Source organism: Suncus etruscus, chromosome 7 (assembly GCF_024139225.1).
Source record: "Suncus etruscus isolate mSunEtr1 chromosome 7, mSunEtr1.pri.cur, whole genome shotgun sequence".
In the NCBI taxonomy this organism is placed as follows: Eukaryota; Metazoa; Chordata; class Mammalia; order Eulipotyphla; family Soricidae; genus Suncus; species Suncus etruscus.
The window spans coordinates 57,348,995-57,374,095 of NC_064854.1; the positions used below are offsets into that span (position 1 = coordinate 57,348,995).

Sequence of the window (25,101 nt, forward strand, 5' to 3'; positions counted from 1 at the left end):
CGGGCCCAATAAATTGTTTATTAAAGAAACTAATAAACAATTCGCTGCTATCATAACTGCTTGGAATGAAGGGAAGGTTCAATTTGTCTTACATCCACTTAAAGGGGCAAACCAAAGTATTGTAAGCTTTTTATTTGTTTTTGGTTTTTTGTTTGTTTGGGGGCCACATTTAGCTGTGCTCAGGGATTACTCTTGGTTCTTTGAACAAAAAATTTTTCTGGAAGGCTCTGGGGACCATATAGGATGCCAGAGATCAAACCCACTTTGGCTACTATAACCCCTCCCCAAACTTCCTCCTATCTCACCTGAAGAGGAAGACCCTCCCATAGCAGGGTGGGATCTGTGGTTGCTAATAAAAGGGTTGCCTCAGGAGTAGGAGATTGAGGGACAGATTCTGGAAGAAGCTGCTGCAGGAGGCAAGATTGAGATGCAGGGTGGCTGGAGAGAGGCTGCTTAAAAGGTTAGCTTAGGTGGCTAGGGTGTATTAATAATAAAGCTTCATGTCTCCTGAAATCTGACTGCTGTGGATTATTTCCTCGAGGCTACGCTGAACCTTCAGATCCACAAGTTGGAAGGGGTTGCAGGTGCTTGGCCCGGGCAGGCAGAAAAAGGTCTCACCACCATCCACAACTATCCAGGACTCTATAATTCATATATAATATGTATTTCTAGAGGCCATGTGCAAGTCAAATGCTCTACCTGCTGTGCTATCTTTCCAGTCCTCCTGTTTTAAGCACTTTTAACCTAAAGTTCTGTGTGTATGTGTATGTGTGTATCTTAAAAGGTGTATGAATGCATGTGCAATTATATGTATATAGTTTACATGCAAAAACTTGTATATATACTTAAACTTTATATCTACTTGTATATACATCTATATACCTTGTATATTTATATACTTAAACCTTAACAGTAAGGACTATCTTTATAATCGCTATCATCTTTATCACCCTCATTGTCTGCAAAAAGGGAATTATTTCAAGACTCTTAAGGAGAGATGGCAGAAAGGCAGGAAGTACAACATCCTTAGGTTTCTAAGCTGATGGGAGGTGTAGGAGTAGGCTGAGGAATTTAGGGGCAAGAATTAAATTTCGGTGGCGACGAACTGATTGATAGTAGGAGTAGAAGGAAAAATGTAAAGGTGGGGCCGGAGAGATAGCATGGAGGTAAGGCGTTTGCCTTTCATGCAGGAGGTCATCAGTTCGAATCCCGGGGCCCCATATGGTCCCCTGTGCCTGCCAGGAGCAATTTCTGAGCCTGGAGCCAGAAATAACCCCTGAGCACTGCCGGGTGTGACCCAAAAAAAACACACAAAAAAAAAAATGTAAAGGTGAAGACCATTTTATTAGAGGGAAAGCAAAGATGCAGAACACAAAGAGAACCAAGGTTTGTTTTTGTTTGTTTGTTTTTGTTTTTTCGGACCACACCCGTTTGATGCTCAGGGGTTACTCCTGGCTAAGCGCTCAGAAATTGCCCCTGGCTTGGGGGGACCATATGGGACGCCGGGGGATCAAACCGAGGTCCTTCCTTGGCTAGTGCTTGCAAGGCAGACACCTTACCTCTAGCGCCACCTCGCCGGCCCCTGTATTTTTTAATATATAAAATTTTGTTTTATTTTATTTTATTATTATATAAAATATTTAAGTATCATGATTACAAGCATGATTGTAGTTGGGTTTCAAAGCTTTTTATTAGGCCCAAATCTCGTTAATTACCTGGAAACCTCTAATCATTTTACTCCTCCTTTACGGGGCAAAAGCCCGCCCTAGCCCCGCCCCCGAGGCCCGGACCCCGCCCCACCTCAGTTCTGTCCTTCAAACCCAGGCCCCGCCCACGACAGCCAGGCCCCGCCCTTCGCGTCTTCTCGCTCGCGGGCATGCGCTTACGGTCGCAGGACTTTGACATCAGGGCAGCAAGATGGCCGCCTCCATGTGGGGCTCGCTGCTTAGGAACTTTCGCCAGGTCAGTCCTCCCAGCCCCCGCTCTCACCTCTACCTTTCCTCCCCCCGGAGCCCTAAAACCCCCAAGGGTCTTGTTGCCCATTTCCCCTCTTCTAGCGTTGTTGCTTCAGGTGGGGATTGGAGCTGCAGGTGAAAGTGGGGAGTCAGCGGAGACAGAAGGTCATAGAAGGATGCAGATAGATTTGGGCTTAAGGAGAGGCGAAACCCGCGGAGGAAAGGAATTGGAGCAATGGCTGGTGCAGGATGGACTTTGAGAGTCTGTCATGAGCTCCTGCTGGTAGAGGCGCCTTCCCTGCAGCTGACACAAATAAATATCTGAAGACAAAGGGACTTTGAGCCCCCCCCCCCCTCAGGGCTTACCCCTGGAGCATTCAGGGGATCATATGGAATACTGGGAATCAAACCAGGACTGGCAGTGTGCAAGACAAGTGTCCCACCCAGGGTATTATTGCTCCAATCTGAGATTTTCTGAGATTTGACCTTTACTTAGGCTCAAAGTATAGAAAAATAATTTTTTTGTTTAGTGGCCACAAGTAATCAGAAATTACTACTTACTCTGTGCTTAGGGATCACTCCTGGTAGGACTGGGGTGGGAGGGACGGGGACATTTATGCCATGCTGGGGTTAAACCTGAGTTAACTGAGTGCAAGTACTTTACCTATTGGTTCTGTCTCTCCATCTCCTAAATGGTAACTTTTTATATATAAACATAAAGGTGTCTTCCTGCCTCATTCCTAACCTGCTCTGGGGGTCATCACCCACTGAGTGTATCCACCTTGCCAAGCTCCTGTGTATCTGTCCAAAGGCTTTAACCACACAAAGAAATGCTCATGTGCTCTCCCTCCAACCCTTTCCCAAAAATAAATCCCGAGTTTCTGAATACTCAATTATAATAAATTTCACTTTCATTAGGTTGCATGCATGTTAGGTAGGGTTCAGGCAAGAAAGGAATTTGAGCAATGGTAAATCCAAGAGTAGCCCTAAGCACTGCCAGACATGCTATCACAGGAGGGCTTACTGATCACTCTGTGTTCAGGGATCACTCAAAGTGGTGCTTGGGGGCCTGCCTATAGGTGATGCCAGGGATGGAACCTGGGTCTGCCCTTGCAAGGCAAGTGCCTTAAGGCCTGTACTATCTCTCTCTGGTGCCAGTATATAGAAATTTTTAATTTTTTTTTTTTTTTTTGGTTTTTTGGGCCACACCCATTTGATGCTCAGGGGTTACTCCTGGCTATGTGCTCAGAAATTGCCCCTGGCTTTCAGGGACCATATGGGACGCTGGGGGAGTGAACCGTGGTCCTTTCCTTGGCTAGTGCTTGCAAGGCAGACACCTTAACTCTAGCACCACCTCGCCAGCCCCAGAAAATTTAAAAAAAAATTTTCAGCATATTTAATAGCAGTGTATTTAAATAATTCCAAATTATTGGGGTAGGGGGGTCTAGATGGTGTTCATGAGGTGTTGGACCCTTCTCAGTGATTCTCAACCACCTGAGTTAGAGGTTCACTGTGAGGACCCAAGGATTCGGTGCTGCTCAGGTCCTACACCTATGGAACTACCTCTGCAATGCCCATGACCTCCAGGGCCACACTCTGGTGCTCAGGGACTTCCAGGGTTATACTTGGCAGCACTATGGGACCATATGGTCAAAATGGAATTGGTTTGGCTTTAATCCCATACCATATCTCCAGCTCTCCCAAGTTACTTAAAAAAAAAAAATCCTAGAGGCTGGAGAGATAGCACAGCTGTAGGGCGTTTGCCTTGCTGGCATCCCATATGGCCCCCCAGCGTGCCGGGGCAATTTCTGAGTGCAGAGACAGGAGTGGTCCCTGAGCACTGCCGGATGTGGCCCAAAGACAAATCAATAAATAGTTTTTTTGAAAAATTCTAAATATTAACAGCAAGAGCATCACAGCACTGAGAACACTGACAAAGCCTGACTGTACTGCTTCTGGTGTCTCTTTAGGTGGTTCCAGCATCGACTCCAGGACAAGTTCGAAGTTACTATGTGGACTGGAAAATGTTACGAGACGTCAAAAGACGAAAAATGGCATTTGACTACGCTGACGAGAGGCTGCGGATCAATTCCATTCGCAAAAATACCATTTTACCCAAGGACCTTCAGGTCAGTGCGTTGACATCTGATCTTCTCAGGTCACATTTCTTCTGGTTCGGTTCTTAATTTCTGGAGAATGAGATCATATACTTCTAGTCTGCATAGACTGTTTCCCTTGAAAGTGGTTTTGGCAAGTTCATGATTAGAAAGAACCCTTTGCGGGGCCGGAGAGATAGCATGGAGGTAAGGCATTTGCCTTTCATGCAGAAGGACGGTGGTTCGAATCCCGACATCCCAAATGGTCCCCTGTGCCGGCCAGGGGCTATTTCTGAGCATAGAGCCAGGAGTTACCCCTGAGCACTGCCGGGTGTGACCCAAAAACCAAAAAAAAAAGAACCTTTTGCTAGGGCCAGAGTGATAGCACACAGTAGGGCATTTGCCTTGCACACAGCTGACCCAGGACAGACCTGAATTCAATTCCTGGCATCCCATATGGTCCCCCAAGCCAGGATTTGCTCCGAGTTCCCTTTTGACCATTGCATTGGCAAGGTGAACTTGCACGGAAAATAGGCTGGTGTTTGGACCCAGCATCTCTCTCACTTCTTTTTGTTTGTTTATTTGCTTTTGTTTTTATTTTATCTTATTCCATTGAAACCATTGTGATTTACAAAGTCCTTCATAGTTGGGTTTCAGGTATACAATGAAGCAGGGCCAATCTAACCACCAATGTCCACCTCCCTCCACCAATGTTTTCAAAGTGCATCTCATTACACCCCACAATCACCACTACCATCTGGTTCCCTAGTCTGCCAGTATAACAGGCCCATTTGAAGCTTAGATGGTTAAAATTTGGGTCTCTTCCTTTGTTCCATTGTTGCCTTTGTCTTTGATATTTAGTTCTGTCCTTTTTTTAACACCACCAATGCTCCTCCTCCATTCAATTTCTTTCCTTCTCCTTGCCATACTCTGGGGCCAAGGGTGTTTGAGACAACTCCCATTTAAACCATTGCATTTCTTCATGCAGTTATTCTAAATACCACATATAAGTCTCACTCTATTTTTAGTGGTGTTCAAGGGTTACTCCTTGCTTGCACTCAGTTTTCACTCCTGGCAGGCTCAGGGAACCCTATTGGGTGCCAGGGATCAAGCCTTGGTTGGCCACCTGCAAGGTAAACACACTCCCTGTTGTTTTATTGTTCTGGTCCCTCATCTCAGTCTTTTAACTCTAAAGGCATAGAGGAACTCCACTGGTGGCTATCACAGCCCAAACTAGTCCTCTCAAGGGTCAGTGTTAGCCTGCTTTTCTAGGTTCCTTTGCTCCACCTCTGGGCTGATGTGATCTTCCACTTTGGTTCACTTTTTTGCTATCTTTATATTTTCCCCAATTTGAATGTCAATCCTGATTGGATTACTGAACCCCAAGATCCTGTACTTTTTACTTGCTGGCCTATAGAGTTTCTGTTAACTCATATGGGGACTCACTTGATATGTGTGTCTCTTTGCATTTTTCTTAATGCTTTTAGGATTTTCTTTAATCTAGTACCAAACACCCATTTGTTTTGGGTGTAAATTTTTGATGACTACTTCAGTTTTGGTATATGCAGTTGATATTCAGGTTTTCTGTTTTTTCTTGGTTGATTTTTTTTCCATTGGGCCTCCCCAGCATTGTGGTTTGGGGAGCCCTGATAGGTCACTTGGGGTAATACTCACTTTTGAGGGTGTGACAGTTCAACAAGAACATCAATTGCTGCCTGATATTCTGCTTCTTAACCTAATTGATAACACAGCAGTGTTCTGTGAAATTTTACTGAGTTTTAACACTTGTAGCTTCTCCATCCTTGTGTACCTCTGTGAAGCTTCAGTTATATGTTTGTTTATGGTCACATAGGGACCGAAGCTATGTCAAATTCAGTGCCTACCATACCCATGGCAGACACATGCCCAGTAGACTGTGACAGTGACACTGTGACCCATGGGCCCTGATCCCCTTCTCTGGGACTAAGGGATAAATTTGGTTACAGACATTAAGCAATAGGAAGTCAACTGAAGCAAATTCTGGTTTGTTTTTTTTTTGGTTTTTGGGTCACACCCGGCAGTGCTCAGGGCTGTCTGCTCAGAAATAGCTCCTGGCAGGCACGGGGGACCATAAAGGACACCGGGATTTGAACCAACCACCTTAGGTTCAGGATCGGCTGCTTGCAAGGCAAGCACCGCTGTGCTATCTCTCCGGGCCCGCAAATTCTGTATTTTAATTATTTATAGAATGAACTCATTACACACAAAGTTATAAAAATAATTCCCTTGGGAGCATGCCAGACATTTCTTTTTTTTAAATTAATTTATTTATTTTTAATTATGAGAACAAAGATGCAAAGAAAGAGGACAAGGTAAAGTTACAGTGGAAGGACAATCACCCATAAACAGAATTCTCATTAGTCCCATTGCTGATATCTTAACTTTGAATTTTCAGCCAAAGAACATTAAGAAAAATAAAATAGAACCCATGTACAATTACTTTGTCCCTCAAGTCCCCAGATTGTGGTACATAATATTTCTTAGCATCACACAAAGCAATCTAAAGACATAAAACTTATGTAACTCCTTAAACATTGAAGGCAAAGTACTTTTTTACATTTCCATGCACATGCATATTAGTTTAAGTTAACCTCAAAAGTTTAAGTGGGTTGTTTTTCTTAAGGATTAGCATCAAAGGAGCACAGTAAAAAACGGTATTAGAGTGGCAATTATTGTTTGCATAGGCCCACCAAAATATGAGGGACATGGAAAGGAAAAGCCTTGGCCTAAATACAAGGAGACCCTACCCCTGAAGTTTCCTAGCATAAGATCAATTCTAGGCTCCAGGCAAACTAGTTTGTCCAATCCAGATCATTGTCAGTAATGCCAATACACTTTTATTTTTCACACAGTCTTTGTTGTTGGTATCATGTTTCTGTATTAAAGATCCTGGAATCTGCATATCCTACATTGCAGTCAGGATGGTGCAGAGCATCCCCTCGTTTCACCTCACAATTAAAGGGCAATGCAGAGAACCCTGTCCTGTAAGCAGGTCGTTGTTGTTGTCAAGTCTTCTTAGTGTTAAGGGAAGTCTCTTTTGAGCAGGTCGATGTCAGAGCCATGGTAGGGTCTTCCCTGGCAGAGGATTGCTTCCAGGTGTTGTTATAAAAAGCCGTGGATGTTTTGTAGATAGCTTCCCTGGTTCAGGGGTGAATGGAGGAGGCCCATTCTTCTGAGGCCTGTGCCAGGTCATTATATCAATGTTCAGGGTGTAAGGTCCCATTGCACTACAAGATTTGTGTGTTCCAATCTCTATTAGATAAGAACTTATATGTATAGTATTTTCCCATTTTAATTTGCCTATGCAAACAAGGAACAATGCCACGTGGCATTATCGGCGCATATGGGGGCCATAAGAACAAGTCCAACAATCCCCATGACATGGTTCAATTATAAGCATTAAACTGAGGGACTCTTCCACCAAAATTCCTTATTGAACAGCTCACAAAGAGAAGACAAGATAAAAAGTGGGTAGAATCGTCACAGTAAAAGAATATTTAGAGTTATAGTGTTAAAGAAAATACACATAAAATATTCAAAGAAATATGTGTCCATTTTATGTCTTTTGAAATAGTTGGGAGTTTTACACACAATGCACGGCTTTGGTCTGTGATTAGGATTGTGCAGTACTGAAGTTAAAAAAGAGTAATGTGGGTTAGTGATGTTGGGGGGTGTGAGAGAGTTAAGGAGTAAAAATGAGCTTTGTAGGGGTGTGGGAAAGGGCAGAATACAAAATGGACATTCTGGATATGCAAAACATAACATAAGGATAAAGAATACTCTTAACACATGAAGTGCGCCCCCGCGCGGTTTTCCACATGTAGACTGGTCAGAAATTGCCAGTGACAAATAGTGCAACTGAGCAAATCTCAGCACACCCCAAATTACCCATCATTTCTGGCCACCTGAGCTGGAACCCAGGGAAGGCCTGGAGGCTGAGGGCAGAAGAGGGGATGGCTGGGGGCCTATCAAGGCTCCCAGCGCACCCAAGTTAGGGAAAAGGCCTTCCACTTGGGGTTTCCCCAAACCCATGCCAGCTAGAGCTAGCCTCCAGACCAAGAAAGGATCGATAGAGCCGGAAGCCAGGATCTGCCTGCCCTCCACCCTGTGCCCTTCCCAGCCTAGTGCTGGGGGAAGGGCGGGGAAAGCTTGGGACCCCATCCAGGAGGGACCCCCGACACCCACCTTGTCTGCATGCCAGACATTTCTTTTGCTCTAGTTTTTGCGCTTCAGGGTAGAGGTTCAAGTTCACTACAGAAGTGAAGCCAGGGGCCTGAGGGCATTTGCCTTGCACATGGCTGACGCAGGTTCTCTACCCAACACCACATTTGGTTCCCCAAGCCTGCCAGGAGTAATCCCTGAGCACCTCTTGGTGTAGCCCAAAACAAAGATGTGAATCCAATCCTGTACCTCTCTCTCACCTCTGACTTAGAACCAACTAGAATAAAGAAAATTCCCTGATCTTTGGGCTAACCTCGTTCATTCCCCTTAGGAGGTGGCTGATGACGAAATAGCGGCCCTTCCTCGGGACAGCTGCCCTGTCCGCATTAGGAACCGCTGTGTCATGACGTCCCGGCCCCGTGGGGTGAAGCGGCGCTGGCGTCTCAGTCGCATTGTCTTCCGCCATTTGGCAGACCATGGTCAGATGTCTGGCGTCCAGCGGGCCATGTGGTGATGGGACCTGAACCTCTGAAGCTACTGGTGAGGCCCGTGCTGCTGAGACAGACTGTCTTAAGAGATGCAAACTTTCAAGGAATCCAGTGTTGGGATTTGATTAGCCTGCTGTGAGGCCATTTCCAATGAAGGTATTTTGAAACTGGCCAAGGGGATATTTTTCTCTTGGATTTAACAGATTGAACATACTGTTTCCTGTGCAGGATGTGAAAAGGTATAATAATAATAAAGTTTGTTTTGTTTTTCCCTGTGAAAAATGTGCTTTCGTATGCCTCTTATTTTTATTTTTTCCCCTCCATTTTATCTTTTAGCAACATCTAAAGGTTTTTATATTTGGGGGCTGGAGAGATTGTACAGTGGGTAGTCTTGTTCATAGTCAACCCAGGTTTGATTCCTTGCATCCCCCCAGCACTGTCAAGTGTGATCCCCAAGTGTAGAACCAGGAGTAGCCCCCTGAGCATCACCAGGTGTGGCCCATAAACAAAAAGAAAGAAAAATATATGGACCAGAGCAATAGTACAAGTAGGGTGTCACAACCTCTGTATAAGGAACCCTAGCCTGGAGCCCATGGCTAAGGGAAGGCACTAGGCTCAAAAAAAGCTTTTGATTGCCTGTACCCACAACTGCCATGACATGCTTAGGGTAAAGGAGAGATTAACAGAGGTCTCTCTCATTTGAGACATAGTTTTACTAGTATCCTAAGGACATCTCTCTGAGTCCCTCTAAAGACAACTAAGACTTCTGTAAATCAAATCTGTTGGGGCCAGAGCAGTAGCACATCAGTAGGGTGTTTGCCTTGGATGACCTGGGTTCAATCCCTTGCGTCCAGTATGGTCCCTGGAGCCAGGAATGATTTCTGAACACATAGCCAGGAGTAACCTGAGCGTCACTGGGTATAGCCCAAAAAACAAAAACAATAAAATCAAAACTGTTTCCTAGTGACCAAGTAAACGTGCTAATGCTTGATTATTCCAGGCCTTCCTGATCAGTATAGAAATGCTATAGGAGATAATGTGAAAATCAGGGGCCAGAGAGATAGCACAGCGGCAGGGCATTTGCCTTGCAAGCAGCCAATCTAGGACGAACAGTGAATCTAACCTGGCGTTCCATATGGTCCTTCATGCCTGCCAGGAGTAAACCCTGAGCACCGCCGGGTGTGACCCAAAAACCAAAAAAAGTGAAAATCAGAGCCAGAATGATAGCATAGCAGTAGGGTACTTGTCTTGCATGTGGATGTCTGCGGAGAGACCTGGATTTGATCCTCAGCATCCTATATGGTCCCCTGAGCCTGCCAGGAGCGACTTGCATGTGCAGAGCCAGGAGTAACCTGACTGCCGCTGGGTGTGGCCCAAAAACTTAAAAAAACAAAATGTGAAAATTACTTAAGAATCAGAGCATCCAGCCCCGAGTCAAGGCCACTTGAGTTTTTTTTTTTGTTTTTTTGTTTTTTTTTTTTTTTTGGTTTTTGGTTTTTGGGTCACACCTGGCAGTGCTCAGGGGTTATTCCTGGCTCCAGGCTCAGAAATTGCTCCTGGCAGGCACAGGGGACCATATGGGGCCCGGGATTCGAACCGATGACCTCCTGCATGAAAGGCAAACGCCTTACCTCCATGCTATCTCTCCGGCCCCGCCACTTGAGTTTTAAAGATAATATTAACATCAAAACAAAACCCAATTTAGGCATGCAGTTTAGCCACACAAATTACCCCCTGGAAAACAGCAACTGGGCATTCAAGACACAAAGCTGATTCAGTAGTCTTAGCTGACTTTGGGAAATTAGGATGTTAAATCCTAGGCCATAAATAAGTGAGGTCTCTGGTAAAAGATCAATAAATATCGTAATCATTGTATTAAAGAGGGTGTCAATTCTAAAGAATAATTTGATGATTATACCTCACAGAAGCCATGTTTTCCTGCTATGTAAACTATTGGTCACCCCTTCTTCCTTGCTAACTCAGAATGACTTGCTGATGCATAAAAACCCTGCTCTTTGAGTGAATAAACAGGCTAAATCCAACCTCCTCTCTTGGTGAGGTCTAGTCACAATCCACTGACTCCTGTGCCCACTCTCGAGGACCCCACTACTGTTCATGTGTCCAGCTACTCTCGCCTAGCCTCAAGCCACCCATGGCAGTAGGGCATTTGCCTTGCATGTGGCCAATCATGGGTCCATTCTTGGCATCCCATATGGTACCCAAGGACCACCAGGAATGATCTCTGAGCACAGAGCCAGGAGTATCTCCGGAGCACCGCTGGGTGTGGCCCCGAAACCAAAGAAAAAAATTTATTTTCTGCTTTTTATTTTTTTCAGGACATCATTTAGTAATATTATAGTTAACCTGACTAGTTTACAAATTGCTAATCTCTGGCCAAAAGTAACTGCAATGCTACCCTTTTATTTATTTATTTATTTTTGGATTTTGGGTCATACTCGGCAGCGCTCAGGAGTTACTCCTGGCTCTATGCTCAGAAATCACTCCTGGCAGGCTCAGGGAACCATATGGGATGCCGGGATTCAAACCACAGTCCTGCATGTAGGGCAAATGCCCTACCTCCATGCTATCTCTGGCCCCTACCCTTATATTTAGTTTATTATCAGAGAAACTGCTTTGGAAAGTTTAGCTAATTGGTGGGCAATTTCTTTGAACAAAAGACCAAGCGTTTTCTTGTTTCATCTTCAAGAACCTTTAGGTGAAATTTAAAATTAAGGGTGTTATTTTGGTTTTGGGGCCATACCCATACGTGCTCAGAAATCGCTCCTAGCTTGCGGGGGGGGGGGGGGCACCAAACCAAAGTCCACTCTAGGTTAGTGCGTGCAAGGCAAATACTCTACTGCTTGCGCCACCTCTCTGGCCCCAAAATTAAGTTTTACATTTACGTCCCTGAAAATCCAGAGGAAAAGTTTTCTTGAAATAGTACTGTGATGTGATTGATAGAAAATATATTACCAAAAGTTACATAATTATGAATTTCATATATATGAATGTGCTTATCCATATTTCTAGCTCACAGCTTTCAAATACCTTGAAATCCCCTCAGCTGAGAATAATAAAGGTGCCTTTTACTTTTCATTTTTTAGGCCACACCCAGCTATGTTCAGGGCTTATTCCTAGCTCTGCACCCTGGCAGGGATCATATGGGGTTCTGGGGACTGAACCTGGGCTGATCATATGCAAACTCCCTCCCCACTGTTGTTTGCTCGAGCCCCAAAGGTACCTTGTTATATATTAAGGAAATAAAATAAATCCCTTTGGAAAGCACCTGAGGATCAAGACTAGTTGCCAAGAAAACCAACCTTCAGATTGGGGATTTGGAATTTCCAGCCCCACTCCCACTGTTGAGGGGGATCTGAGGGTGAGCCTGGGGTTTAAGCAAGCTAGAAAGCTGGAATAAAATCTGGGAAAACTCAAGTAGCCTTTCTGATGCTACTGGTGAGTAAACTGGCATCCTGGTTCTGTATGCCATTCCAGTGAATTGGCAAAAAAACACAAAGTGTGGGGCCAGAGAGATAGCACAGCAGTAGGGCATTTGCCTTGCACACAGCTGATTCTGGACGGACAGTGGTTCGAATCTCGGCCTCCCATATGGTTCCCTGTGCCTGATGGGAGCATTTTCTGAGCACAGAGCCAGGAGTAACCCCTGAGCACCACTGGGTGTGACCCAAAAAAAACAAACAAAATACACAAAGTGGCATTTTCATTAGGCAAGGCTTGTTTATTTACATTTCCCATGAGAATGCAGTATTATCCTTCCTCGAACAAAACTAATACACCATGGAAACCACCTACGGAGGAAGTATTTAATAAGCTTATTTAAATAAACTCTTAAGTAGGAAAAGAAGAATTTGTTTTTACTTAGAAGACTGTAAACTGTTGACAAATATGTTGGTGCAGCTCAGCAACATTTCCTTACTGGAAATATCAGTACAACATTTTTCCAAATTTGGACTTTGAAGCCTCAAAATTCTGTGTCTCCTTTGGCTTGCTTCTCTCTCGATTCTACCCAGGCTTTGTTAATGGTTCGCTTCATATCATCATCTCCATCTTCATAAATTTTCTTCAGAACATTCATCAATCCCTCACTAGGATCTGTCTCAGCGTCATAAGACGGCTTTCTGTTAAAGAGTCAATACAAGTTCTTTCAGTAAATGAGATATATAAGACATATACATATAACTTGTAAGTTTAAAAATAGATTATCTACATAAAGAATGACAAATCCATCCACATATACCAGCATACATTTGATGAAACAAAGAGCAGCCACTCAGAACTATGAGGGTACCAGGCAATTCCATTTACTTTTCTAAACCACCTCTTCTTTTTTTTTTTTTTTTTTGCCTTGTACACAGCCAACCCAGGTTTGGCCCAAAAAACTAAAACAAAAGTTAATAAAAATACTTCAAATTTGACACCTGTTGTGGTGAAATTCACTACCTGACAGAATCCTCTGTAGAAATCAAATCCATAGAGGTGGGTACTGGCTTTGCTGGAAACAGCATAGGACCTACTACTACCTGGGCCCAGGATTAAGGAAATAATACAGGAAGAGGACCAGGGCCATAAAACATATTTAAAAAATAACCTGATCCACTCCTCCCCTTCAATTAAGTTTTGACAGTTAAACAGATCAGATACAGGGGTCACAGTGATAGCACTATGGGTAGGGCACTTGAGTTGCCCGGCTGACGTGTTTTACCCCCAGCATATCATAGGGTGCCCGGAGCACTACCAGGAAGTGATTCCCAAGTGAAGAGCCAGAAGTTAGGTGTGAGCATAAAATCAAAAATAAAATAAATAGGGGGCTGGAGAGAGAGCACAAAAGTAAGGTGTTTGCCTTGCACATGGCCAACCCAGGTTGGACCTGGGTTTGATTCCCGGCATTCCCCTGAGCCTGCCAAGAGCAATTTCTGAGCGTAGAGCCAAGTAACACCTGAGCGTGGCTCAAAACAAAAAATAAATAACTAGAGATCAGATGGGAAACAGGAATTTTCAGTCAGGCAATACAACCTGTATACAGAATAAACAATGAAAAACTTTGATCCCAGCAAAGAAAGATTTAAGAAAAGCAGACATACTCTTTCTCTTTGCAGTCTTTCTCAACCTGAGTCAGGTACTCCCATCGTGTGTTTTCAGCCTTTTTTCTACACATGATAAGAACTGTATCTGTCTTCACCTGGAAGAAAAGGGGAAAAACTTTAAAATTGTAGCTTAAGAACAAGTACTTGAGGAAACAATTACTGGCCCAACTTGTCAAAAACCTCTTCTAGCACCAGTAATTCTTTTATGAATTATCCAAGTCCCAACCCTTCTAAAGGAGAAAAATCAAAAGAGGAACCATAGGGGCCGGAGAGATAGCATGGAGGTAAGACGTTTGCCTTTCATGCAGAATGTCATTGGTTCGAATCCCGGCATCCCATATGGTCCCCTGTGCCTGCCAGGAGCAATTTCTGGAGCCAGGAGTATCCCCTGAGCGCTGCCGGGTGTGACCCCCAAAAAACAAACAAGAAAAAAAAAGAGGAACATAGATGGTTCTGTGTTAAAAGTGCTACCAGGAGGCCGGAGTGGTGACACAAGCAGTAGGGCATTTGCTTTGCACGCGCTAACCTAGAACAGACCACGTTCGTTCCTCTAATTTCAAGGTTTTACAATATGAGAGAGCGAAAAGCATACTTACTTTTTTGGAACTGCCTTCTACAGAGATGGGTTTCAAGAGATTATTCACGATCATGGAGTGATTCTTCCCATTTAGGTTCTTTACCAAAAGATCAAATGACCTGTAACACAACCACGAAGCATTGATTTTGGAACCGTGAACAATAAGCGGTTCTTGGGGGAAGCCTGTTTCGGTTCATCTAACTCCCCCCTTCAGACAAACCACTTTTGAATGAAAAAAGCTCAGACACTACCACGAAGCACAAAATAGGTCAATGCCAAAGTCCCGAGCTCTGTCCCCATATTCTGGGGACTCACCTCTCTGTGAAGTGGACCTGCACGTTCTCAGGGGGCACTTGGTGCACTCCAGTCAGGGTGACGTAGATCTTCACAAACTTATCCGACTGATCCCATCCTAGGAAGAGCAGAAACACAAACAGGCAAGAAAAGTAAAGTGAAAACCCAGTAAAACAGAAAGGAAACAAAAATCTACTGTCTGGATGCAGACTGTCTTGGCAGATTCTATCACCCACTTGAGCTTCTAGGTCAGAGCAGAGCCGATTCAACTCTTGGCTTCCTGACACATGTTCTTTTTATTCTGTAGAACAAGATATATAATCATTAACAGCATTCTCTGAGTAGCTTACTTCCTGCTTCCATGAAAATTATTTTTCTAGTTCTGATTTTAATAATTCTTCATTTAATCAGTCTAATCTGTAACGTTTCCTCCTCCTCTAAGCGGCACCAAAAATGCAATCCTAGCCCTTTCAGTTTCTGCCCTGACAAAGTTTGTTGTTTTTTCTTTTGGAGTGCTATGGGCTTACTCCTGGGCAGGGCTTGGGGACTATATAGGGTGCTGGGGATCAAACCCAGTTCAACCACATGCAAAAAAGTGCCTTAACTGCTATACTCTCTTCAGCCCCCCAAATTCAATTTTTTACCCAAATCTGCTAATGCTATAAACATACCAACCATATCTACTAAATGTTATTTCATATATATATCCAAAACCTCGTATAAATTGTCACACAAAAGACATACTACACCAAGCATTGCCATCAGTAGCCTCAGGCATAAAATACAATAAAAACATATACTTATGTTACTCACTTGGGCCTATAGAATTAAAATGTAGTTGGGAGTTTGTTTGTTTTTGGAGCCACACCGGGTGGGGCTCAGGAGTTACCCCTGGCTCTGTGCTAAGAAATCGCCTTTGGCAGGCTGGGGGGCAGAGGGGAACCATATGGGATGCCGGAAATCAAACTCTGATCCCTAGGTTGGCCGCATGCAAGGCAAACCCTTATCTCTCTGGCTCCCTAAAATGTAGTTGTTAATCCAAAAAGCCAGGAGCACTTCATTCCTCCCCATTCCCTCTATGCTTCCTCCACAATAAATTCCTCCCTAAAAATTAGCTCTCAGGACCAGTTTCTTATCTAAGCGCACAATGCTGCCCATTGTGACAAGTTCCCAGTATGAGCAGTGACTGCCCAAGCAGCGGCCTCTGAGCACGTAGTCCCAGCTGTCCTCACTGCACCATGGGTGCCTCCAATCTGCCCTGACTATTTTCCCCTCCAGCTGTAGTCCTGAATTACTTAGAAATAGCAGTGCAGTGAATTATTCAGTAATTCACAATGTGCTGGACAGTGTGGGCATAGGAAAATGAGACTGCCCTATCCAAGGAGAGCCAGTGCCTCTGAGATAAGAAAGGCTAGTCCAGCCACACCCTGTCTGTGCACCAGCAGGTCTGAGTACAGCAGGGGTGCAGACACAGGGTTTCAACCTGTCCTTCTGCAGCCTGAGCTGGCTATGTCCCAAGAAACCAGAGCAGGCATCAATCCCGACTGCTGTTCATTTTGTAAATAGGCTCTAGAATGTACCTAGCATTCCTCTTTAAGGACTAACAGCAAACGCAGAATACTTTTTGAGTGTCAGAGGTCAGGTCGTACCATAATTACAAATCTTCACAGTGTAGCCTGTTGTCATGGGGGCCACCAGAGCAGCCGGCTTTCCATTGTCCCCTTCTGGCTTCTTCTGGGACTGCTGTGTCTTGTTCTTGATTTCTGTTTCGATCTTAGCCTTTTCAGCTGTAAGGGAATCTCGGACTCTCTTTCTAGTGGTCTTTCCCATCAGTTCCTTCACCTCCTCTAGATCTTTCTGTAGCTGTATTAAAAGATATGTTGCCTATCGTAAGTAACTGGTATTTTTGATACTGCATCAAATTACTTCAGATTATTAGATGGGACCTGGATTTGATCCCTAGCATTGCAAAAGAAACACAATCTACAAATGTCTGATAACTGTACAGTAATATCCAAAGTACAGTTTGAAAGACTTTATTAGCAGTTAAAAAATATCAAAAAACAAGAAAAAAACTCCCCATTTTGAGGGTGCCTACACCCAGCGGTGCTCAGCGTTTACCCATGGCTGTGATCTGAAACCGCTCCTGGCAGGCTCAGGGGACCATATGGGATGCCAGGGATCGAACCTGGGTCTGTCCTGGGTAGGCCACATGCAGGGCAAAAGCTCTACCACTGTGTTATCATATCACCCCAGCCCCCAAAACTCCCAGTGTTTTTTGTTTTGTTTTTTTTTGGGGGGGGGGTCACATCTAGCAGCGCTCAGGGGATCGATCACTCCTCGCTCGTGGTAGACTCGGGGGACCATATGGGATGCCAGGGTTCGAACTATCGTTCTTCTGCATGCAAGGCAAACATCCTACCCTCCATGCTATCTTTCCGGCCCCCCAAAACTCCAATTTTTGGGGAGGGTCACACCCGGCAGCGCTCAAGGGTTACTCCTGGCTCTATGCTCAGAAATTGCCCCGGCAGGCTAGGGGGACCATATGAGATGCCCGGATTCGAACCACTGTCCTGCACGCGAGGCAAACCCGCTACCTCCATGCTTTCTCTCCGGCCTCAAAAACTCCAATTTTAAACCAAAAATCACCTATTCCCTTACAAGCCCACAACCAAAATGATTTAGAGTTCAAATCGCTTATTTTTACAATGGCTTCAGAAAACTGTATTGACCAACTAATCAACATGATAAAATAAAAATTAAAGTGTAGAGTCCTAAATTCAGCTCCTCCCAGAGGGGCAGTTTTTTTTTTTCTTTTGGTACTACTGAAAGGAGTAATTAAATTAGTGCTTTCCCGACAGTCCTATGGTGGTGCTCCAGTACTGTCTTTGGTATCCACGATTTGAATCAGGGTTACGACCTCCCATACTATATTAGTTTGGGGGGAGTTTCTTTCCAGCTTTGCTGAGCAATCAGCCAAATGGATTGGATGGCTCAGTGCTAGTGCCAGAGGATGCTGTGCAGTCAGGCCCTGTAGAGAGAACCAGGAAGCTGCTTGTTTGGAGGATCATGTGGTCAAGCCAGGGATAGGTGAGCAAGGAAGGTGTGTCTCCATGTTTGGTTTTGTTTTGGGGCCCCAAGAGCTGTGACTTACTCCTGATTCTATGTTCAGGGACCACATCAAGCCCGGTAGGGCTTCTGGGGACCACAAGGACTGCAGGAGATGGAACCCAGGCCAGCCACCTGCAAATCACTCGCCTTACTTCTGCTGCATCAATTCTCCCCCATGGTCCCTCTCCCTTCTCTTAGCCTCATACTTAGACAGTCTCTCCTGGCATCACCCCAACTTCACTTGTTTTCCTTGTGCAAAATAGAATTGCCCTTTTATTGCCACCCGGACACAGTTTAATTTTTATCTTCAAAGTCTTTTCTGGGAAAGCCAAAGTACATCAAAATGGGAGAACCACAAAATTTCTCCAAGAATGTTAGGGACAAACCGCACCGAGCCCAAGAAATGGCATCTGAGGTGGCCAGTCAGTCTTTGGGGAGACAGTAGCTAAGCCACAAAAACATCATCCACACTTCCTGACCACACAGCTGTGCAGGAACTGACGGGCCATGGTGCAGCCATCTTGTTCATTTTCTCACTTCCCACACTGTCCCAAGCACCCCTTCCCCAAAGTCTCAAAACTGGGAAAAGTCGTGGGCAACTAACTACTCACTCTCCTTTGCACCCCCTGGCTTCCCAACCCACAAATCACGCCGAATGAAGTGCAGGCTATCGGTGGAGTATTACTGAGCCTGATAAAATCCTTCTGCCTGTGCCTCAATGAATGGCAGATCCCCAGGATAGTCCAAGAGACCATAGATTAAGATCACGGGCATCTCTTGGGGCGTGGGGGGGGTGTCGCACTGCTGGAGAAAAGGGGCTCAGGGAAGAGACAAGATCAGAAGGGGTTCTCGATGACCCCCAAAGATGGTGCCCCATAGGTGACGGGGATGTGTCTGGCAAAGCCCACGACGGGCAGATGCAGGGCAGGGCGAGCTGCGGGGTCCTGTGCGAGGAGTCGTGATGTTTCTTCGGGGTCGGGAGCTGGCGGTGCGGGCTCGTGTCCGAATCCTGCGGGATGCTTCCAGCTTCCAAGTGAACCCAGATGCCTGGAGGGGCAGGTCACCGTGCAGTACCACCGTCTCCGCCTGACTTGGGCTCGGCTGCTCAGGTTCTAGGCCCGGTGGGGAAGCCCAGAAGAGCGATCAAGAGAGCACAGCGGGGAGGGCGCTGACCTTGCGCGCGGCCGAGCACTGCCAGGAGCGAACCCCAAGTGCAATCATCCCTGAGCACCGCCGGGGGTGCCCTAAGAACCCAACAAGCCCAAAAAATACCCTGAAGCAGGGGCCGGGGAGATAGCACGGAGGTAGGGCATTTGCCTTGCATGCAGAAGGTCGATGGTTCGAATCCCGGCATCCCATATGGTCCCCGGAGCCTGCCAGGAGCGATTTATTTGAGTGTAGAGTCAAGAGTATGTGACCCCCCCGCAAAAAAACACAACCCTGAAGCCCGGCAGGCCCCGAGTGCACGAACCCCGCGAGTCTGCAGGGACCCCTCCAGGGCTCAGCATCTACTTGGGCCTCATCCCGGATCACGACCCGCTTCCCCACTCGCTCTGCACAATGCGGGGAGAGGGGCTCGATCAGGGGTCCCTGGGCCGCGTCCCGAGCCGAGGCCTGCTCCTTCCTGCATGAGGCCCGGGACCAGGCCCGCAGCCGCCACACGCAGAGCGATCCAGCCTCTCCCGGCCCGGGGCGCGCGCGGGCTCCGCTTACCTCTTCCAGGGCGGAAGCCATGGTCGGCCGGGCACCTGCGCGCTGCAGTGCAGCCGCGCCGGGAGGGCAGGAAGAGCCGCGCCGCCGAACGCACGAGGCGCGTCTGGAACCTTCGCGAGCGAGCCGACGAGCAGGCCCCGCCCACCCCGCGCGTGGCCCCGCCCACCCGCTTCGAGGTCCCGCCCACCCCGGCGTTGACCGTTGAACTCTCGCGAGAAAAGCCGAGAGAGGAGCGTCTCTTTCCGCCCCGCCCCGGCACTGCGGCAGCCTACGCCTCTGATCTGCACGGCGCAGGCGCAGTTGCAGCTTCCGCTGAGCCAGCCCCGGAAGTAAAGGAAGCAAGCCCATTGGCTCCAGACCGGAAGTCGAGCCGACGAGATTTCTCCGCAGTCTCGGGGTCTAGTGTGCAGCCATTTTTATCCTCCGGGAGGAGTGAACCGGAAGGAAGGGGATCAAAACGGGGAAGAGGACCTTCATTGGGGGGGTAATGGGTAAACCCCTAAAGGAATACTTTAAAAGAATAGACCCTGCGCCGAGGGTCTTGGCTCCCGCAGTTCTGTGAGGAAGAAGGGAAGAGACAGCTGCCGTGAAGTTTCGAACGGGACGTAGGGGAAGGAAACCGGAAGTCAGGCGGGGACGGGGTTCGGCTCGAGCTAGGCCGAGGTTTGGTTCTTGGCACTGGTCAGAGGGGTCGGTCCGGCCGCCAGGGGGCGCGCGAGGCGCCGGCTGGTCGCAGATGCGCTCGCTCCCTCCCTGGGCGGGAGGTGCATTGGCCAAAGCCCAGGAGAGAGCCCTGGGTGGATGCATCTTCCGTTGCCCTTTCTTTCCCGCGCCACCAGGGCCTCCCCACCCAAACCACTGGATATCTTCACCCCTGAGCTCCGGGCTCTGCTTCAATGCCGCATAAACACTGCCCTCCCTTACTGTTTCATTCATGCAAAACAAGTTGCCTGGTGTCAGGCTGGTTTGCTTCAGTTCACACAACCCATCCTGTAGCAAGATTTCCTTGTCCAGAATGTTGAGGCCAACCGTTTCTCGCCGCCTCTGCTGCCCCCCCACAAGTTCTTAGCCTCCTAAAAGACTTCTCCACTGCTCTGTGCCATTGACCATTCGCCTCTGAAATTCTCCCCCTTGACCTCCAGTAGCTCCTCAAAGGCTTGGAATGAAGTCTGGGCTTCCTAACATTTATGTAATCCAGGATCTCTCCTGCAGTTAGGTTTCTGCAGAGTTTAGCACCCAGCTCGAAAGACAGGGATTTTGGCTTTCTTTCACCCACTGGACGGCTTTTTCCCTAGGTGATCTCAGATTCTGTTTCACTCTGTTCTCAATCTGAAAGTCACCCCAGGAAGGCTCATCCCAGCTCTGTTTGGGTTGGATGAGAAAAGCAGAAATGTCCAGGAGATGTTAGCCATAAGGGCTACAATAGTGGGGGTCCCTGCGAGTACAAACAGGTAGACTGGAAGGAAACAGTTCTTTTAGGCCTTCTCACCGAATGAGTGCTCAAGGGCTGTCCAAATTCCCTAGGTCACAGTGGTCGACAACCTTTTTTTCAACTGAGCCAAATCTCGCCAAAACCACAATTGAAATTTATTTTGAACCACACAGGGCGCGCACTGACAGGCTAGGAGCAGAGTCCTGATTCCTGGAGCGGCCGCCCGGCACACAGAAGAGCCAAATTAAAAGTGTAAAGAGCCACATGTGGCTCGCAAGCCGCAGGTTGCCGACCTCTGCCCTAGGACAGTCATCGTTCGGTAAACCCAAGTGTTGAGGGCTGGGGGTGTGGCCCCATGATGGATTGTATGAAACCTCCAGCCCATTTCTCAGTTCTTTCACCCCGTGAAATGTCCTTCTGCAGTCACTGGGCTGGCAGGGCAGCTAGACTTATGTGGAGATTTGGGTGTGGGGAACTGGTTTCACTGAGTAGTGCCCATTGGCCAATGCTAAGAAACAAACGGGGTCTGTTGTGTGAAGGCAAATGCCTTTGCCTTACTTCCTCTACTGTCTTTCAGGTACTGGAGATTTTTATTTATTTATTTTTTTGTTTTCTATGCCATACTGGTGGTGCTCAGGAGTCATTCATACCTGGCTGTGTTCAGGGGACCGTTTGAGATCCTGGGAATTGAAGCCAAGTTGGCCTCATGCAACACAAACACCTTTGTGCTATCACTCTGCCACCCCACCCCGGAAATATTTTTAGTTGCCAAAACTGGGAAAGGACTACCACCAGCTTTTTGGGAGAGGCCAGGGATGTGTACATAGGCATTTCCAAATTCTCCATTCCCAACCCATCTCTGGCCCAAAAATCAGTAGTGAAGAGGCATGATCTTGTTTATTTAGGGACTAACACAATAAGCATATGCTAAATAATGCTTAAAAGTTTGGAGCAGGGGGATCTGTGTTCCTTTTTGTTATTTTGAGACACGCCCAGCTGTGCTCAGGAATCACTTCTGCTGGGCTCTGAGTACCATATGGATGCCAGGGATTGAACCCAGGTCATCTGTGTCCATTGATCTGAGTTTTTAATGTACTTGCTAATATATGTTAGGATGAGTTGGGAAGCAGCTGTTAAGAGGTTGGTAAAAGGGCCAGAGAGATAGCACAGCGGTAGGATGTTTGCCTTGCACGCAGCTGATCCAGAACAGATGGTGATTCGAATACCAGCATCCCATATGGTCCCCCATGGGGGACCAAATTGCCAGGAGCAATTTCTGAACGCAGAGCCAGGAGTAACCCCTGAACATCGCTGGGTGTGACCAAAAAAAAAAAAAAAAGGAGTTGGTAAAAAGGCTTGATTTCAAACATTTTCTGTTTATTGGCTATGATGGTCACTAGTTGTTTTACAAATTTTGGTTTCATTATACCCAAACGGGGACTGAATAAGACAGTACTCATACTGCCTCAGGTTTATTGTATAAAAACACTTATCACAATACCTAAAAATGCGTACATAGAATACAGAGCAGGCTCATGATTTACAGTCCTCAGTTCAGGTTCCATCACTGTGCTGCAGGGTTTCCAAGACACCACCACATGTCGTCAAAAATACCAAAAGTACAAACCATTCATTCTCCCATCTTAGGGAAGGCCAGCCTTCGACTCCAATTTTTTTTTTCTTTTTTGGGGGGGACCACACCCGGTGGCGCTCAGGAGTTACTCCTGGCTCTCTGCTCAGAAATAGCTCCTGGCAGGCACGAGGGACCATATGGGATGCCGGGATTTGAACCAAGCACCTTAGGTCCCGGATTGGCTGCTTGCAAGGCAAACGCCGCTGTGCTATCTCTCCGGCCCCTCGACTCTTATTTGTAAGTCAGTCTTCCATATATTTAGTTCATCTTTCCTTTCTGCCAACATGGAAAACATCTCACATCTACTTTGTAGTCAACTAAGCAAACTCAATTCAGCTTTTCTCTAGCTGTATTGCTGCTGTCAACATGAGAAACTAGGAACACAGGCCCCAAAGTGATGAAAAAAGGTCTCCCAAGAGACACCATATACCAAACATTAGAACATAGATACATCAGTAGCATGTAAGCTACTCCCTAAGATAAAGAGACTGACTTTCTTGGAAAATAAGCCCTTCTAAAATCAGACCACAGAAAAAACCCCAAAACAAAAGCATCTTTTCTGATTCTTGCAAGTGGCACACTCCAGGTAATTAAAAATTATTTCTATTTAATTGTTTTATGTGGTACATATATACAATTTAATACTACATAGCTGATGCAATCATGCAATTTTAGCAACATGGATGGAACTGGAAGATATGTTAAATGAAGTAAGCCAGAAGAAGGATAAATATAGAATATCACTTCATATGTGTTATTTAGAATAACTGCATGAAGAAACACAATGGTCTATATGAATTGTCTCAAACACCTTTGGCCCAGAGGAGAAGGAAAGAAACTGAGTGGAAGAGGAGAAACACAAATATGAAAGGATGGAAGCCAGGAGCCAAGCAACCTCAGGTGGGTTGGTAGTGTTAAAATAGAACAGAAGTAAATATCCAAGTGAAAGTCAACAACATTGGAACCAAGAGACCCAAACATTAACAATCTAAACTTAAAATGGGTCTGTTATACTGGCAGGCTGGGAGGGTGGGGTGAAGGTGATATGGGATGCACTTGGAGAACATTGTTGGAGGGAGGTAGACATTGGTGGTGGGATTGGCTCCAATTCATTGTATCTTTGAAATAAACTATGATTAAATCACAATGGATTCAATAAAAAAAATTAGGGGGGCGGGCGGAGAGATAGTTTGCCTTGCATGCAGAAGAATGATGGTTCGAATCTCAGCGTCCCATATGGTCCCCCAAGCCTTCCAGGAGCGGTTTCTGAGTGTAGAGCCAGGAGTCACCCCTGAACGCTGCCGGGCCACTGCTCCGGCCCCTCAATAAAATATCTTTTTAAAAATTAAAAAGTAGGGGCTGAAGAGATAGCATGGTTTGCCTTTCATGCAGAAGGTCATTGGTTCAAATCCCGGCATCCCATATGGTCTCCTGAGCCTGCCAGAAGCGATTTCTGAGCATGGAGCCAGGAGTAACCCCTGAGCACTGCCAGGTGTGACACCCCCCCAAAAAAATTAAATTAAAAAGTAAATGTTTTACTTGCTATTTAAGCAAATTTGCTGTTCAGGAACCTGAACTTGCAAGTCAACTTTTAGAGGAGTTTACTGAGTCATTTTATCATGTATTAATCAAGGTTTGTCAAAAGTATAGTTTCAGGGAAGGTAAGAATCAGGACTCAGCAAACCTAATTCAGACATGGGAGTTCTTTTTAAAGGAGAGGGGCTTTCTAAGTGTTCTTTAGGGGTTCTGGCCACTCCCAGAAATCCTTGGCTAGGTGGCTGAGGGTTTAATGGGAGGGCCTCGAGGTGCAGTGCTGATCATACTTGGGTCAGATTTAACCAGGGTCAGATGCATTCTTTGGTTTTTAGGCCACACTTGTTGGTGCTCAGGGCTCATACCTGATAGGGCTGAGGAGACCACATGGAGGATGCAGAGGATTGAACTTGGGTCTGGCATATGCAAGGAAAGCATCCTGCCCACTCCGGCCCTGCATACTTCTTAATAATTTTACTATTTTCCTAACCCCAAATATGACCTTTTTTCTACTTAACATGTAGATTTAACCTGGGTCGGCAATCTGTGCTAATCAAGCCGTATCCAAGTGTGAGCCATGGTGATCAAGTGCTAATAATTAACATTAGACTAGTTAACCTAAGATTGCAAAGTTTGCTACAAACTGGTGCTCTCTGGGGTAATACAGTCTCACTCAAATTGGAGCTCTATGCACCCTGTCCTATCTCCGAAATCTACATCCCTTCTGGACATTTCCATACACTTAAGTTCCATAGTGAACTCGCTGTCTACTACCAAGGCAGGATTATCCACAAGTTCCTCCTAGACTGCTAACTTCACTAGGTTTGTCTGAAAGTAACTTTGGGGATGATTGGGTGGAGGGTGCAAACCAAGCTACACTCAGGGCTTACTGACTCTGCACTCAGAACACTCCTGGTAGTGCTCAAGGGGCCATATGGGGTGCCAGGGATTGAATGTGAGTTTG

General features: G+C 46.2%; 3 protein-coding genes and 1 non-coding gene across 4 annotated transcripts in view; 2 read left to right on the forward strand and 2 right to left on the reverse strand.

The window, feature by feature from the left end:
• Positions 1-1,905, reverse strand: part of TNN (tenascin N) — a 55,086-nt gene extending 53,181 nt beyond the window's left edge. Inside the window, exon 1 of the mRNA XM_049777587.1 lies at positions 1,836-1,905. Within this exon, the coding sequence (XP_049633544.1) occupies positions 1,836-1,905 (70 nt within the window). The remainder of the gene's footprint in view (positions 1-1,835) is intronic.
• Positions 1,856-9,021, forward strand: MRPS14 (mitochondrial ribosomal protein S14). The gene is made up of 3 exons (XM_049776628.1): positions 1,856-1,962; positions 3,926-4,084; positions 8,583-9,021. The coding sequence occupies exons 1-3, from the start codon at positions 1,918-1,920 to the stop codon at positions 8,763-8,765; spliced, it is 387 nt and encodes a 128-aa protein (XP_049632585.1). The 5' UTR covers positions 1,856-1,917; the 3' UTR covers positions 8,766-9,021.
• LOC126014630 (small nucleolar RNA SNORA5) lies at positions 5,908-6,042 on the forward strand. Its single transcript, XR_007497641.1, has one exon. It is a non-coding gene; the product is annotated as a small nucleolar RNA SNORA5 (small nucleolar RNA).
• A 3,436-nt stretch (positions 9,022-12,457) lies between the features above and the next one.
• CACYBP (calcyclin binding protein) lies at positions 12,458-19,669 on the reverse strand. Its single transcript, XM_049776597.1, has 6 exons — positions 19,540-19,669; positions 16,365-16,578; positions 14,737-14,833; positions 14,441-14,540; positions 13,842-13,939; positions 12,458-12,878 (listed from the first exon to the last, which is right to left on the reverse strand). The coding sequence occupies exons 1-6, from the start codon at positions 19,558-19,560 to the stop codon at positions 12,722-12,724; spliced, it is 687 nt and encodes a 228-aa protein (XP_049632554.1). The 5' UTR covers positions 19,561-19,669; the 3' UTR covers positions 12,458-12,721.
• Between the last annotated feature and the right edge of the window lie 5,432 nt (positions 19,670-25,101).

Excerpts from the sequence above, each read along its gene's own strand:
- CACYBP (XM_049776597.1), bottom strand. The coding sequence starts at position 19,560 with ATGGCTTCCGCCCTGGAAGAG. Across the intron at positions 16,579-19,539 it reads TGGCTTCCGCCCTGGAAGAG|CTACAGAAAGATCTAGAGGA; the intron begins GTAAGCGGAGCC and ends CTTTTAATACAG. Across the intron at positions 13,940-14,440 it reads TAGAAGGCAGTTCCAAAAAA|GTGAAGACAGATACAGTTCT; the intron begins GTAAGTATGCTT and ends CTTTTCTTCCAG.
- MRPS14 (XM_049776628.1), top strand. The coding sequence starts at position 1,918 with ATGGCCGCCTCCATGTGGGGCTCGCTGCTTAGGAACTTTCGCCAG. Across the intron at positions 1,963-3,925 it reads TGCTTAGGAACTTTCGCCAG|GTGGTTCCAGCATCGACTCC; the intron begins GTCAGTCCTCCC and ends GTGTCTCTTTAG. Across the intron at positions 4,085-8,582 it reads TTTTACCCAAGGACCTTCAG|GAGGTGGCTGATGACGAAAT; the intron begins GTCAGTGCGTTG and ends CATTCCCCTTAG.